General features: G+C 43.7%; 1 protein-coding gene across 5 annotated transcripts in view; it reads left to right on the plus strand.

The window, feature by feature from the left end:
• The window catches only part of SETD5 (SET domain containing 5), a 96,383-nt gene that overhangs the window by 72,009 nt on the left and 9,923 nt on the right, over positions 1 to 14,451 (plus strand). For all 5 annotated transcript variants that reach the window (XM_075834065.1, XM_075834070.1, XM_075834066.1 and 2 more), the window contains 7 exons: positions 20 to 262; positions 721 to 850; positions 2,791 to 3,041; positions 3,908 to 3,964; positions 7,273 to 7,755; positions 10,340 to 10,632; positions 13,776 to 13,909. In XM_075834065.1, the coding sequence (XP_075690180.1) occupies positions 20 to 262; positions 721 to 850; positions 2,791 to 3,041; positions 3,908 to 3,964; positions 7,273 to 7,755; positions 10,340 to 10,632; positions 13,776 to 13,909 (1,591 nt within the window). The remainder of the gene's footprint in view (positions 1 to 19; positions 263 to 720; positions 851 to 2,790; positions 3,042 to 3,907; positions 3,965 to 7,272; positions 7,756 to 10,339; positions 10,633 to 13,775; positions 13,910 to 14,451) is intronic.

Here is a 14,451-nt window from a genome sequence, read left to right on the forward strand (position 1 = left end):
ATATCTCTCTCTTCTCCAGTACCTAGTTACAGAGTGGCTAAATGATAAGGTGGAGAAGCAGGACTGCCCCATTGATCACCCTTTGCGGATTACTACGGATCCAACTGTTTTGGCAACGACCCTTAACATGCTCCCTGGACTATCCCATTCCCCTTCTATCTGCACAGCTCCTAAACACTACATACGCTTTGTGTCTCCATTTATGCCAGAGAGGCGACGGAGACCTCCAAAGGTGGATGGCACTTACGGATCATGTAAAAAGGTTAGTGTCGTACTCCTCCAATGTGTTAGTGTTTTTTTGCATTTGCCTTTTAACTGGCCGCATGTAGCTGATTTGCAGCACGGGTTTATGCTTTCAAAAACGTAACTCTCATTTTCGTAAAGTCTAAGGCCTCATGCACACGAGCAGGTTTTTTGTCTGTGGGCTTTCCGCAGTTTAGCAGATGGCACTTGGACCCATTCATTTCTATGGCCTCATGCACACGACCGCGATGTTCACGGATCCTTGTGGTGACCATCATGCGTAACAGTCCCTGCATTTTCCCAGTGAAAACTAATGACATACGGATGTACTACAGAAGGTTTTTTGCAGACAAATGGACCTTAACAGAGCAGTAGTTTTTAGGCCACAAAACCACTACGGTCGTGTGCATCAGGTCTAAGAATTTTTTCAAACTGCAGTCACTTCAATTAAAATCTGCTTTTTGGTTTTGTTGCCAGCGCTGGATTAAACAAGCCATGGACGATGACTTTTCACAGCCTGAGAGCTCTGCACAGGAAAAACTTCAACCTCTATACCAAAGCAATGAGAACACCTCTTCTTCCTGTGATAATAGTGGAGCCAATTCAGGTATGGGACTATGACCAGGACATATCACATACAACCGATTTTACCTCTTTGCTAGTGTAGCAATAAGGTATCTAAGAGTTTTACCTTATTACTACACTAGCAATAAGGTATTACTGGGATAATAAGGTATAACTGGGAATTCCTTGTACTAGGAACTAATTTAAATAAAAATTTAGCTTTTTCTCCCCTTAAAGAGGCTCTGTCACCAGATTTTGCAACCCCTATCTGCTATTGCAGCAGATAGGCGCTGCAATGTAGATTACAGTAACGTTTTTATTTTTAAAAAACGAGCATTTTTGGCCAAGTTATGGCCATTTTTGTATTTATGCAAATGAGGCTTGCAAAAGTACAACTGGGCGTGTTGAAAAGTAAAAGTACAAGTGGGCGTGTATTATGTGCGTACATCGGGGCGTGTTTACTACTTTTACTAGCTGGGCGTTCTGATGAGAAGTATCATCCACTTCTCTTAAAGGAACAGTGTCATCACAAATAATTTTTTTATATGTTAAAGATGTTAGTGCTTTAATAAAAACGTTTATTTTCATTTGTGTGTTTGTGTTTTACTGTTTCTTATTTTTACACTTTTTCTTCCCTATGGGGGCTGCCATTTTTTGTTCCATTTCTGTGTGTGTCGATTAACGACACACACAGACATGGAATACGGCAGCCACAGTCCCATAGGGACTGCGAACGGCTCCCGTCCCATTGACTGCCGTGTACGGCGTCTGTGTGGGAACTGCGCATGCGCCGCTCCCACACAGTCCTATTCGAAATTGGCGCCGTCCGGCGCCATTTTCCTGTGGACCGGAAGTCGCGGCCGGACAGTAATATTACTACTTCCGGTCGCGGCTTCCGGACTTGTGCACATGGAACAGCGGCAGCAAAGGGAGCGGACGGGCCGGAGGGAGCCGCGGCGGCAGGAGCAGGTAAGAGATTTCAATGTATGTTAGTGTTTGTGTGTGTTTACTACTGTATGTAAACCTACTACACTGTGGGTTACCTCAAAAAATGGCGACACACAGTGTAGGAGGTTAAACCTTTCAAACCCCTCGTTTATCCCGGCACTAGCCAGGATAAAGGAGGGGGGGATGCTGAGAGCTCACTAGAGCGAGGGCTTTTAACCCAATGTTGCAATTCTGCAATTTTGGGAACAGCTCCATCTAGTGACCAAAAATGGGTAGTATTATAAATTAGAAATAATTTATAATATTACATGGACTCGTGCAAAAAAATAAAAAAAATTTGAACAATGTTTAATCACCCACACACTAAATGTTTAATTTTTAAAAAAAAAATCATGTTTTTCTGGCAACACATTCCCTTTAAGAACGCCCAGCTTCTGGCAGTGCAGATCTGTGACGTCACTCACAGGTCCTGCATCGTGTCGGCCACATCGGCACCAGAGGCTTCAGTTGATTCTGCAGCAGCATCAGCGTTTGCAGGTAAGTAGCTACATCGATTTACCTGCAAACGCCGATGCTGCTGCAGAATCATCTGTAGCCTCTGGTGCCGATGTGTCCTCGCTCGTCTGACACGATGCAGGACCTGTGAGTGACGACACAGCGTGATCTCTCGAGAACACGGCTGTGTCTGCACTGCCAGAAGCTGGGCGTTGTGAAGAGAAGTGGATGATACTTCTATACACAACGCCCAGCTAGTAAAAGTAGTAAACACGCCCCGATGTACGCACATAATACACGCCCAGTTGTACTTTTACTTTTCAACACGCCCAGTTGTACTTTTGCAAGCCTCATTTGCATAAATACAAAAATGGTCATAACTTGGCCAAAAATGCTCGTTTTTTAAAAATAAAAACGTTACTGTAATCTACATTGCAGCGCCGATCTGCTGCAATAGCAGATAGGGGTTGCAAAATCTGGTGACAGAGCCTCTTTAAAGTTTGAGCTAGAATATATTCGCTGATGATTTTTCTTTTACAGAAATTACAGCTCCTTTTAAAAAATGGAAGATGAAATACATCCTAGAAGAAAATTCAGCAATGTTATCAAGTCCTGTACAGTTTCTCCCTGCACTTCCGAACTCTATGACAACGGACTCTCTAAGTCCAATGCAGACCACACCCAGCTCTTCCCTTCCCGGTGAAGAGGAATCCCGATATGCATATGGACTTCTGTTCTCTCCCATCCATTCTCTTGCCGCTAGTCGTTGTAATACTCCACTACAGTTTGAGGTAAAGCTTTAGAAGACAAAACCTGCATTACTTGTTGTAGGCTGATGCATTTCTTTTAAAGGGGTCTTCTAGTCGCTAAAAGCTGATGGCCTATCTTCAGGATAGGCCATCAATAGCTGATGGGTCGGGGTCCGACTCCCGGGACCCCCGCCGATCAGCGGTTTTGAAGGGAGTGCATCACTCCTACGAGCGCTGCTTCCCCTTCATCTCTACTTGCTCACTGTGAATCTCCGACATGCATTTAGCGGCGATTCACGGGTATTGCAGCCGCCTTCTCCTATTCACTTTAATAGAAGAAAAGGCTGCAATACCTGTGAATCGCCGCTAAATGCGTGTCGGAGATTCACCTTACAGAAATAGTTTGTTTCAAAAGGGCCTGTCCTATCCTGTGGCTACTGCCTTTAATATAATTATGATCTCTGGACGCTTTGCATTGGCTATTCAGATGACACCGCTTGCATCGTACTTTTAAGCTTTGCCATAGTGTCCTGGCACATCGCACAGACCTTTTACAGCTTGTGAAAATATCCTGAGTTTGTTAGTAAAGTTGTTTATCCTGTGTAGTAATATTTAGGCTCTGTTTACATCATTACAGAAGCCATAGTGGTGTGCCGCATCTGTTGTATGGCGGATCCAATTTGCACCCGATTTATTATGGACATTTTGATGGCAAGGATATCGCGACATGATGCGCTATTCATGTCGTCAATTGATGGAAACCTTGAACTGAATGCAGATGTAAATCTAGCCTATCAGATGCTGGTTTTTTTGTACATTGTAAATGACTTGTGGTTAAATGTGTTCGTTTTGCTATTTTATTAACTTTTTTTTTTAAATTAAAATAACTCTTTGCTCTTTCCTCCTAGAACATCTCCTCCCCTGAGAGCTCTCCAGCGCATAGGCCTGAGTCCCTGTCACCCGAGGTATTTATCACAATCTAGATCAGTTGCTTATATGGGCAGTATGTGGGGAGGGTGAAATGTGGGTGGTTAAACTGTATATAAAATAAATCTTTTCCGTGCATGAGGATAATAATTGGAGAATATGCTACATAGTCTTCACACTCCGATGGTGATCAGTGGCGTAACTACCGCGGCTGCTACGGGGCCCGTGGCATGAGGGGGCCCGTGTCGCCCACCGGCACGGGCCCCCACCATGGACGGAGGCTCCGCTAGCAGCCGCTATGGCTGCTACAGCGCGACGCCACTGAACACTACGGCAGAGCAGGGAGGTATTAAACAAGACATGTATCCCCTCTCCACAGGATAGGGGATACATGTGTGATCGCTGGCATTGATAGGGAGAACGGGGGACCGAAAGTCCCCTGAAGTTCTCCATCACAAACATCGGACTTCCGGGGTCTGTGTCGGCAGCTCCGTAGAAATTAATGGAGCGCCGGTCACGCTTGTGCGCATGCGTGACCAGCGCTCCTTTCATTTTTATTGAACTGCGCAGACGCCGGAAGTCAGAGGTTTGTCTTGGAGAACATTGGGGGACTTTCGGTCCCCCGTTCTCCCTATCAATGCCAGCGATCACACATGTATGCCCTCTCCTGTGGATAGGGGATACATGTCTTTTGTAGGACACACTATAGGTCGGATTTTTTTGGGGGGTTAGGGCTGCATGGCGTTATTTACAGGGGGGGCTGTATAGCATTACCTACAGGGGGGCTGCATGGCGTTATTTACAGGGGGGGCTGTATAGCATTACCTACAGGGGGGCTGCATGGCGTTATTTACAGGGGGGTCTGTATGGTGTTACCTACAGGGGGGGCTGTATGGCGTTACCTACAGGGGGGGCTGTATGGCGTTACCTACAGGGGGGCTGTATGGCGTTACCTACAGGGGGGCTGTATGGCGTTACCTACAGGGGGGCTGTATGGCGTTACCTACAGGGGGGGCTGTATGGCGTTACCTACAGGGGGGCTGTATGGCGTTACCTACAGGGGGGCTGTATGGCGTTACCTACAGGGGGGCTGTATGGCGTTACCTACAGGGGGGGCTGTATGGCGTTACCTACAGGGGGGACTGTATGGCGTTACCTACAGGGGGGACTGTATGGCGTTACCCACAGGGGGAACTGTATGGCGTTACCCACAGGGGGGGCTGTATAGCGTTTCCCGCAGGGGGGGCTGTATGGAGTTACCCACAGGGGGGGCTGTATGGCGTTACCCACAGGGGGGGCTGTATGGCGTTACCCACAGGGGGGGCTGTATGGCGTTATCTACAGGGGGGGGGCTGTAAGAAAGGCACTATCTACAAGGGAGGGGGGTTGTGTGACACCCAGGGGCCCAGTCTTTCCTAGTTACGCCCCTGATGGTGATTATTTGGTTTCCAATAGACACCAATATATGGATTTCACTGACAACGTTCCTATGCACAGGTGCAGTGTGTGCATAGTATAAGGCCGGGTTCTCACACAGCATAAATACTGCGGGTTTTCCGAAAGGTATTTCACTGCAGAAAATTCGTAGCAGAATACAGTAGCAGCAAAGTGGATGAGATTTTAACAAATGTCATCCACACACTGGGTAAAAAAAATCTGCTGTTAATAAATTGACCTGTGGTGCGTTTTTTTTAATCCGCAGCATGTCTTATTCTGCGGTTTCGCTGCTTTTCTGTTGCAGGTTTTCCCCGTTGAATTCACTGGGAGGTTAAATCCGCAGCAAATGGCAGATGTTGCGATTTCTTCGCAGCAAATAATCGCAACTCAGATAAAAATATATATATTGTATAGGGTTGTCATGATACCAGAATTTGGACTTCGATACCGATACTTTGTGTAGTATTCGATACCAACATGATACTTTGCCAACAGTAATAATAAAAAACAAGTTCTTAATTTTCTGATGTGAGGCACGAGGTGCGATGATGAATTTTGAATGTGCCTCACATTAACCGTAATTAACCCCATCATGTTTCTCAGTCATAATTGACAACACTGGGTTAGTGTGTAATGTACATGATGGGGTTAATTACTATTAATGTGAGGCACAGTCAAAATTCATCATTGTGCCTCACATTAATAAATCAAAAGAAAAGTTTTTATTTTATTTTTTTATAGCGTACACATCATAAATGACGCAAAAAAATTGTTGTGAAGGTTATTACGGCCGTGCCAATACCGAATGTGTATATTTTATGTATTGAGATGTTCATTGTAAAAAATGTGTATGTGTAATTTTTTTTATTTAACATTGTTTTTACTTTTTTATTTTTAAACTTTAATGTACTGGCATATTTCTATATACTGATAGTACACAGGCAGTTGATAGGACATACCTAAGTAGCCCTAACAGGAAATATAGTCAGACAGCCCTGGGGTCCTTCAATTGACCCTGGGCTCTCTTCCCATATATGGTATGGCCCTCAATCACTTCACAGGGATTTGCCTTCTCATTTTCCTCTGGCAGTCAGCTTTGATTGCAGAGTTCAAGAGAATAGCGGCAAAGATGAGAGGTTTCTCTCATCTCCGCCGTTCAAGCGGGGCTGCGGTTGTGTAATACAGCCATTGCTCCACTCCTGACAATAAGTGTGTGCGCGGTCAGCCTGAGGTGATGCGGCCGGTGCTGCAGTAATTAGTGGCGGTTCAGGCACTGAAGACAGAACATGGGGGTGTTTGGCAGTGCGCCCGCCATGTTCTGTCTTTAGTGCCGCCGCTCGTTAGTGCAGCGCTGGTCGCATCACCTCATGCTGACGGCGCGCACTTCTCAGGAGCGGGGCAGTGACTGTATCACACAACCGCAGCCCCGCTCTCATACATTCATGTGTTACAATGCTAAGCTGTGCGGTCGCACAGCTTCGTATCGAAATATATGAAATAACGGTATCGAACCGTTTGAGAGTGTACGGCATCGAAACAGTATAGAAGTTTCGATGCATTTTGCATCCCTAATATTGTACTTACCCTGAACTCTGCACTTCTGTGTCCAGCCCGGCCTCCAGGGATAACGTTTCATCCCATGTGACTGCTGCAGCCAATCACCGGCGATGAAACGTCATCACAGGAGGCTGGGCTGCAGGACGTTGGAGGGACTTGTCGCCGCGGCTACAGGTAAGTATATATTTTTGGGTTTTTACATGCAGTTTTCAGCCAGAGTACCCTGCGGGGGCCAGAACAGATACACTGCATACTTTTAAGTAGCGTATCCTCCCTGTGTGAATATACCCTAAGGGTTACCCTGCATCCCCAAATCTAATTTCCTGTTCCTTATGTGTCTCTCACTTTCCAGCCTTGTCTTCGAACTGATGCAGATCTGCCAAAGGTCAGTTTCTTGGATATATCTATGGAGAATTGCCAGGAACTCCAATCCACCGTCGGTCCCGGTCTCTGCGATCTTGCTTCTCAGTCTCCAAGCACGTCTTTGCCATACATCGGCACAACAGAAGCAATTGTTCTAGGAAAAGGAGGGGAAGGGTCATCGCTGCTAAGAACATCAGAACAGACTTTCCGGACTGAGTTCAATTTAATGTATGCTTTCTCCCCTTTGAACGCAATGCCTCGGGCTGATGGCTCGTTACGTGGGTCCCCTCTTGTAGGAGAAAGAAAACCTTCCCTATCAGATATGTACTGTGACTCTCCTGTAGAGGCCTATTATACTAGGCCTGCTCCTGGACTATTGAAAGAGACTGCACAAGGATCTATGTCTCCTTGTAGTGAAAGGACTTGTGAGGGGGTCAGATCTTCTCCCCAAAATCCACCTCAAAGGAAAAAGGTAACTGAGATCAGGAGAATGCATGTACATAAAGCACAATAATCACTGATACTTGTAGTTTGCACCTGGATGGATATAAGTGTTTCACATCTGCTCATTGGAATCACTCGATGTCAGACGTGTAATGCAGCGTGCACGGCAACTAATAGCGGTAGTTAATGACATCGGTAAGATCAGACGTTATTGGAGAAGCCGATCATTATTTGCCCTGTCGGCTTGTAAAGCTCTGGTCAGTTTTGGACGTGCACGTCATTGGTGTCTCGGTTTCTCTTTTTGCTGATTTGTTAGAAACTTTATTTCATTATACATAAAAACATCACTTATTTACTTTGAAAAACACAACCGTACAAAAAGTGACCCTGTGAAAGTATTCATGCCCCTTGATATTTCTTTTTTTTTTTTGCGTTACGACCTGGAATTAAAATGGATTTTACATTTGAGTTTATGGAATGGATCTGACAAAATAGTCCAAGTTCATATAGCGGAATGGAAAAAAATATATGGTTTAAAAAAAAAAAGGAAAACAACTAAAAAAATGATTTTGTGAGTGCATATGTATTCACCACCATTGCTGTGGAGCTCCTACATAAGGTCTGGTCAAACCAGTTCTCTTCAGAAGTCACACAATTAGTGTAATAAGGTTGCCCTGTGTGCAATCAAAGTGGCACATGATGTCCGTATAAATACACCTGTTCTGAATGGCACCTGAGTCTGCAACACCACTAAGCAACATGAAGACCAAGGAGCTCTCCAAACAGGTCAGAGACAAAGATGTGGAGAAATATAGATCCGGGTTGGGTTATAAAAAAAACATCCCAAACTTTGAATATTCCAAGGTGCACCATTAAATCGATTATAGCAACATATGGCACAGCTAGAAACCTAACAAGAGAAGGCGCCCACCAAAACTCAGACTGGGCAAGGAGGGAAATGATCAGAGATTTAACAAGGACACCAACAATAACACTGAAGGAGCTCCAAAGATCCACAGCAGAGATGGCTGTATCTGTCCATAGGACCCCTATATCTGGCCATAGGACCCCTATATCTGGCCATAGGACCCCTATAAACTCCACAAAGTGAGGCTTTGTGGAAGAGTGGCCAGAAATTGCTTAAAGAAAAACATAGGAAAACGATGTTTTGAGTTCGCCAAACTGTGGCAGACTCCTTAAATACATGGAAGAAGGTTCTCTGGTCAGATGAGACTTAGATTTTCCTTTTTGGCCATCATGAGACACGTTCTGTGCGGTGCCAACCCAACACTTCCCATCAACCCAAGAACACAATTCCTAGAGTGAAGCATAGTGGTGGCAGCGTCATGCTGTGTGGGCAGGGACTGGAGAACTGGTCAGGATTGAAGGGGAAATGGATGGCAGTAAATACAGGGCAATACTTGGGGAAAACGTGTGACCTAGATTCACTTCCAGCAGGACAATGACCCTAAACATACTGCTGAACCTATACTGGATGGTTTAAGAGGAAACACTTAAATGTCTTGGAATGGCCTAGTCAAAGTCCAGATCTTTGCACATTTAAAGTGGTGTAAATCAAATCGTACTAACACAAAAATCCATTTTCATTTGAGGTTGTAATGCAACAAAACAGAAAAAACACCAAGGAAGAGGGGGGTGAATACTATCGCAAGGCACTCTAGATTCACTTCAACATTTATTGGTTCCACACGGTGTGACCTGTAATATTTACCGGATATTTAGGAAGCTTTCTTCTGTGCTGTGGGTGCCGCTCCCTGTGTTTGCAGTACCGGACACACAATAGTGGCTTTTCAGGGAGTCTGGATTGGACCTTGCCGAGAAACTATTGTATTACGGTTCCATAATTGCAGTTAAAAACTTTGGTCGTCTGCCTGCGGCCTTATTCTAGTTCCCTGTAAAGAATTCGCTTGGCGTACCTTCTTGGTTTTCTTCTTTGTTTTTAGTTTGTTTTTCCAGCTGAGAAACCTGTATCATAGAAATCCTTTGCTACTACATTTCTAAAAAAAAATTGTCCTGCTGCTTCAGTGATCAGCTGTAATCTGCGGAGAATCCCAGCAGCAAGTTTTCAATTCCTCTGCAGCGCCCTCCACAGGAGAAATACAGCATTACACAGTACCCATTGAAATCAATGAGCCGTCCACGTAACAAATTAACATTCTTGGTCCTCCAGAGAGAGTGGCTCTTGTAGCTTCTAATACATAAGGGTCCTAAACCGGGGACCCCCCACCTCTGTTAACTCGTAATTTGCCAATACAGAATTGTAAAACAGATTTTTGAGACAAGTTGGCGCTGTAAATCTCAGAGGATGGGCAGATGATCGTTTTTGGTTTTTGTTGTTATTATTTTTTTCCCCTGCCTGTGTGGGTAATTATTTCTAGGCAGTATTAGTGCAGTATTTTATACATCCTTCATGTACAGTATACCGGACGCACATATTACAGGATTGGCAGCTGTCCTAATTCTTTCTGGAACTTTATTTTTTTTTGAAAGTTTGACAATGTGCATTCCTAATAGTCAGATAATGGATAATCAAATTGTTGCGCCACCTGATTTTTTTCCCCTGTTGACTTCTCTCTCGTTTGTCCTGGAAGGTGTCTTTGTTAGAATATCGAAAGCGAAAACAAGAAGCCAAGGAAGTCACGTCTTCTCCGTGCGGGGACATTATACGCTGTGCCGGGACCCCAACGCGTCAGAGCAGTAACGGGTCTATTTCTGATAGCGACCTGTCAAGTTCTTTGCAGCTTCAAGCTCCATCTTCCCCACAAAGCGGCTTCTCGTCTCCTGTTCACCCCTCCATGCCTCAGATTGAGGACATCAGCCCCACAGAAAGAACTGTTAGCTCTTCTTCCCACTGCAAGCAAACCGAGAGCATCAGCAGCAGATGGTAATGAAATCAGCAACACATTGTCAATAAATCCTAGAACATGTATTGTGTGTAGGCCTTTCGTAGATGCAGAAACCGGTCCAGAAAAAAATAAAATGCTGTGGCCCATGGTAACCTGTCTAACTTTTAGTTAACCCCTTCCCGCTGCAGCCATTTTTCAGATTTTCAATTTCATTTTTTCCTCCCCACCGTCCAAAAGCCGTAACTTTTTTTGTTTTTCCGTTGATTTAGTCTTATGCGTGCTTGATTTTTTGCGGGACGAGTTGTAGTTTTTCATGGCACCATTTATTGTATCATATAATGTACTAGAAAACGGGGAAAAAATTATTTGTGGGGTAGAAAACGAAAAAAAAAAAAATTTTTTGTTCCATTGTTTTTTGCGCTTCGTCTTTACAGAATTCACAGCGCAATTAAAACATCATGTTATCTTTATTCTGCGGGACAATATGATTATGGCGACACCACCAATCAAAATTTATATTGTTTTTTTTCTAAATTTTACTACTTTTACCAGGAAAACCTAACTGAAAAATAACATTTTAAATTTTGTGTTGCCAAATTCAGTTGTTTTTTTTTATCTTTCCGTCGATTTAGGTGGCATGAGGGCATGTTTTTTTTTGTGGGCTAAGCTGTCATTTTTAATGGTGCCATTTTGGGGTACATGCGAGGTTTTCAAAACTTTTTATTCTATTTTTTTTGTGGGAGATGAGGCGACCAAAAAACATATAAATAATTGTATCTTGTAATATTTCTGACTTTTACGGATGTGGAGATACCAATTCTTAATTTTATTTTGTACATCTAAAAAAAAGTAAAAATCATTTAAAGAGTCTCTGTCACCACATTATAAGTGGCCTATCTCCTACATAAGGATCTATAATGTAGGTGACAGTAATGCTTTTTATTTAGAAAAACGATCTATTTTTACCACTTTATGAGCGATTTTTAGCTTTATGCTAATGAGTTAAAATCACGCACATGTCTGCACGGCCCCATAGACTAATATAGGTCCGTGCGACGCGCGTGAAAATCACGCGCGTTGCACGGACGTATATCCCGTTCGTCTGAATAAGCCCTTATAGTGTGTTTATGTGGCTGCACACAGTGATATAGCTATATCGCTATTGCTGTATAAATGAACGGAGAGAAGTGTAGGTCACTGATTGGTCAGCGTCATACACTCCTCTGTACAACGCCCACTTTGTCTAAAGTAAAAACACGCCCACTTGGGCATTAAGAAACTCATTAGAATAAAGCTAAAAATCGCTCATAAAGTGGTAAAAATAGATTGTTTTTCTAAATAAAAAGCATTACTGTCACCTACATTATAGCGCCGATCTTATGTAGGAGACAGGACACTTATAATGTGGTGACAGAGCCTCTTTAAATAAAGTTGTTTTTTAGTCCCTCTAGGGGACTTGAACCAGCGACCATTGGATTGGTTGCTAATGTATTACAGTATATCGTCTTTCTGACGAGCTTCTATTAAGCCCTGCCAGAGGCAGAGCTTAATAGCAGCACAAAGATGGCAGACCTTCATTAGGCCCCGAGGCTGCTATAGTGACTATCGGCACCACGAGATCGCAGGGGGGGGGACGATGAGCTGTTAGAGAGGGTCATCCCCCTTTTTCTAACTATTTAAATGCTGCGGACGCTATTGACTACGGCATTTAATGGATTGCGCGATCCCGCTCATTACTGTGAAGTGCTGGCTGTAACATACAGCTGACCCCTGCATTGTATGGGAGCGTGCTCAGCCCGAGAGCCCGCTCCATACTTCCCTTATCCGGCTATGACATAATCATACATCAAATGTTGGCAAGGGGTTAAAGGGGATGTCTACTTAGGATCATCCCCTTTTATTATACTGGTTCTCCAACAAGTAGATGACACAGGGTGTCCCGCTGCTGAGACCCACAGTGATCAGTTGTAATCTGTTGGAAAGCAAGTGTTCAATTGCACTTCAACATCACCACAGGGGAAATTAAAGGGTAACTAAACTTTTAAAAAACTTTTGACATGTCAGAGGTTTTGGTAGGTGGGGGTCCGAGCACTGAGACCCCCAACGATGGCGAAAATGAAGTGGCAGAAGCGCTCGGATGAGCACTGTGCTGCTTCGTTTCTGATTGGTTAGTCTGTACACCTCTTGCTCGGCTTTCCGAGGAAAGCTGATCAGAAAGTAAACAATTGTTTTAGCGATTGGTGGGGATCTCGGTGCTCGGACCCCCACCGATCAAAACTTCTGACATGTCACTATGACACGTCAAAAGTTTAGTTACCCTTTAAGCATTACACAGGTGTATTGAAATCGACGTGCAGGATACTTAGAAGAGAGATGCTTTTTTCAGCCAACTTGGGTAATAGATCGTGACTTGGGGGTCCCCCCTCTATTAAAAGGGTATTCCCGTTTCAGCATATACATTTTATTTTTTGTATAATGAAAAGGTGTAAAAAAAATGTAATGTACTTTCGGTATCAATTTCTCACATACTTCAATATCTCTGCTTGCTGTCATTCAGTGGGAACCGTCACTGTTTACTTTGAGGATAAAAATCTGTCTGGTCATGTGATGGCCGCACAGGTGCTCTGCTAGTTACAAGACACAGCTCTGATACACAATACTGTAACTGTAATCAGTCCTGCGCCTTGGTTTATTTTCCTGGTTATGTGATGGATACACAGGTTTCTATTGACTGCAAGCAGGGATCTTAAAAACTGTATGGAATTGATACAGAAAGTATATTGGAAAATTGTATACGTTTTTTTGTTATATACAAAGAATGGCATTTATTTGCTGAAATTGGAATACCCCTTTAATACACTAGTGGGTGTTTCAGAATAGGTTAGTAAACTAGATATCCTCTTAAATACATGTAACTTTGCATTTGACTTGTTGCCAGATAAAACATTGCTCTTTAGCCATGACATCCTAGATAATTACATTTTTTTTTAGAGCAATTTGTCCATATTTTGGTGGAGAATGTCGATTGTAGAATGAGTATGTGTCTTATCAGAGGGACGGAAGGCTGCAAAATTGTAGCTTTTTTTATTTTTATATACATAGTTTTTTGCAAATGGAAATGCAAACGGTGTTAATCAAAGATTGTTATGACTTAAGTAAATGTATATGCATCTATTAACAGGATGGTTCCAACGTCCGTAGAACGACTACGTGAGGGGCAGGGATTCCTGGAGCGGGCTTTGAGGAGTGGGGTTAAGGTGCCACAAAGAGGGGAAATGTCGCCGTCTAGAGAAAGCAGTCTGGACAGAGAGTCAGGTAAAGTAACTTTCAAAGGGATTCTTTTAAAGGGTAACTAACCTTTTAAAAAAAAACAAAACTTTTGACATGTCACAAGTTTTGATTGGTGGGGTCCAAACACTGAAACCCCCACCGATCGCTAAAACGCAGCAGAAGCGCTCAGGTGGGCGCTGTGCTGCTTCGTTTCTTATCAGCTTTCCTAAGAAAGCCGAGTGAGTGGTGTACCGACTGAGACTTTCTATTGAGCTTGTACATCGCTCGCTCGGTTTTCCAAGGAAAGCTGAGCAGAAACGAAACAGCACAGCGCTCATATGCGCAACAGCCGCTTCGTTTTAGCAATCGCTGGAGGTCTCATCCTCGGACCCCACCTATCAAAACTTCTGACATGTCAAAGGTTTTTTTTTTTTTAGAAGTTTAGTTACACTTTAAAGGGAATGTGTCATTAGAAAATGTTATTTTTTTTTTTTTTAGTTAACTGGTTGCCGACACAGGACGAGTATGCTCGTCCTGAGCCGCGAACACTTCGCGCATTAGGACGAGCATGCTCGTCCTGAGCCGCG

Source organism: Rhinoderma darwinii, chromosome 7 (assembly GCF_050947455.1).
Source record: "Rhinoderma darwinii isolate aRhiDar2 chromosome 7, aRhiDar2.hap1, whole genome shotgun sequence".
NCBI classification, from domain to species: Eukaryota; Metazoa; Chordata; class Amphibia; order Anura; family Rhinodermatidae; genus Rhinoderma; species Rhinoderma darwinii.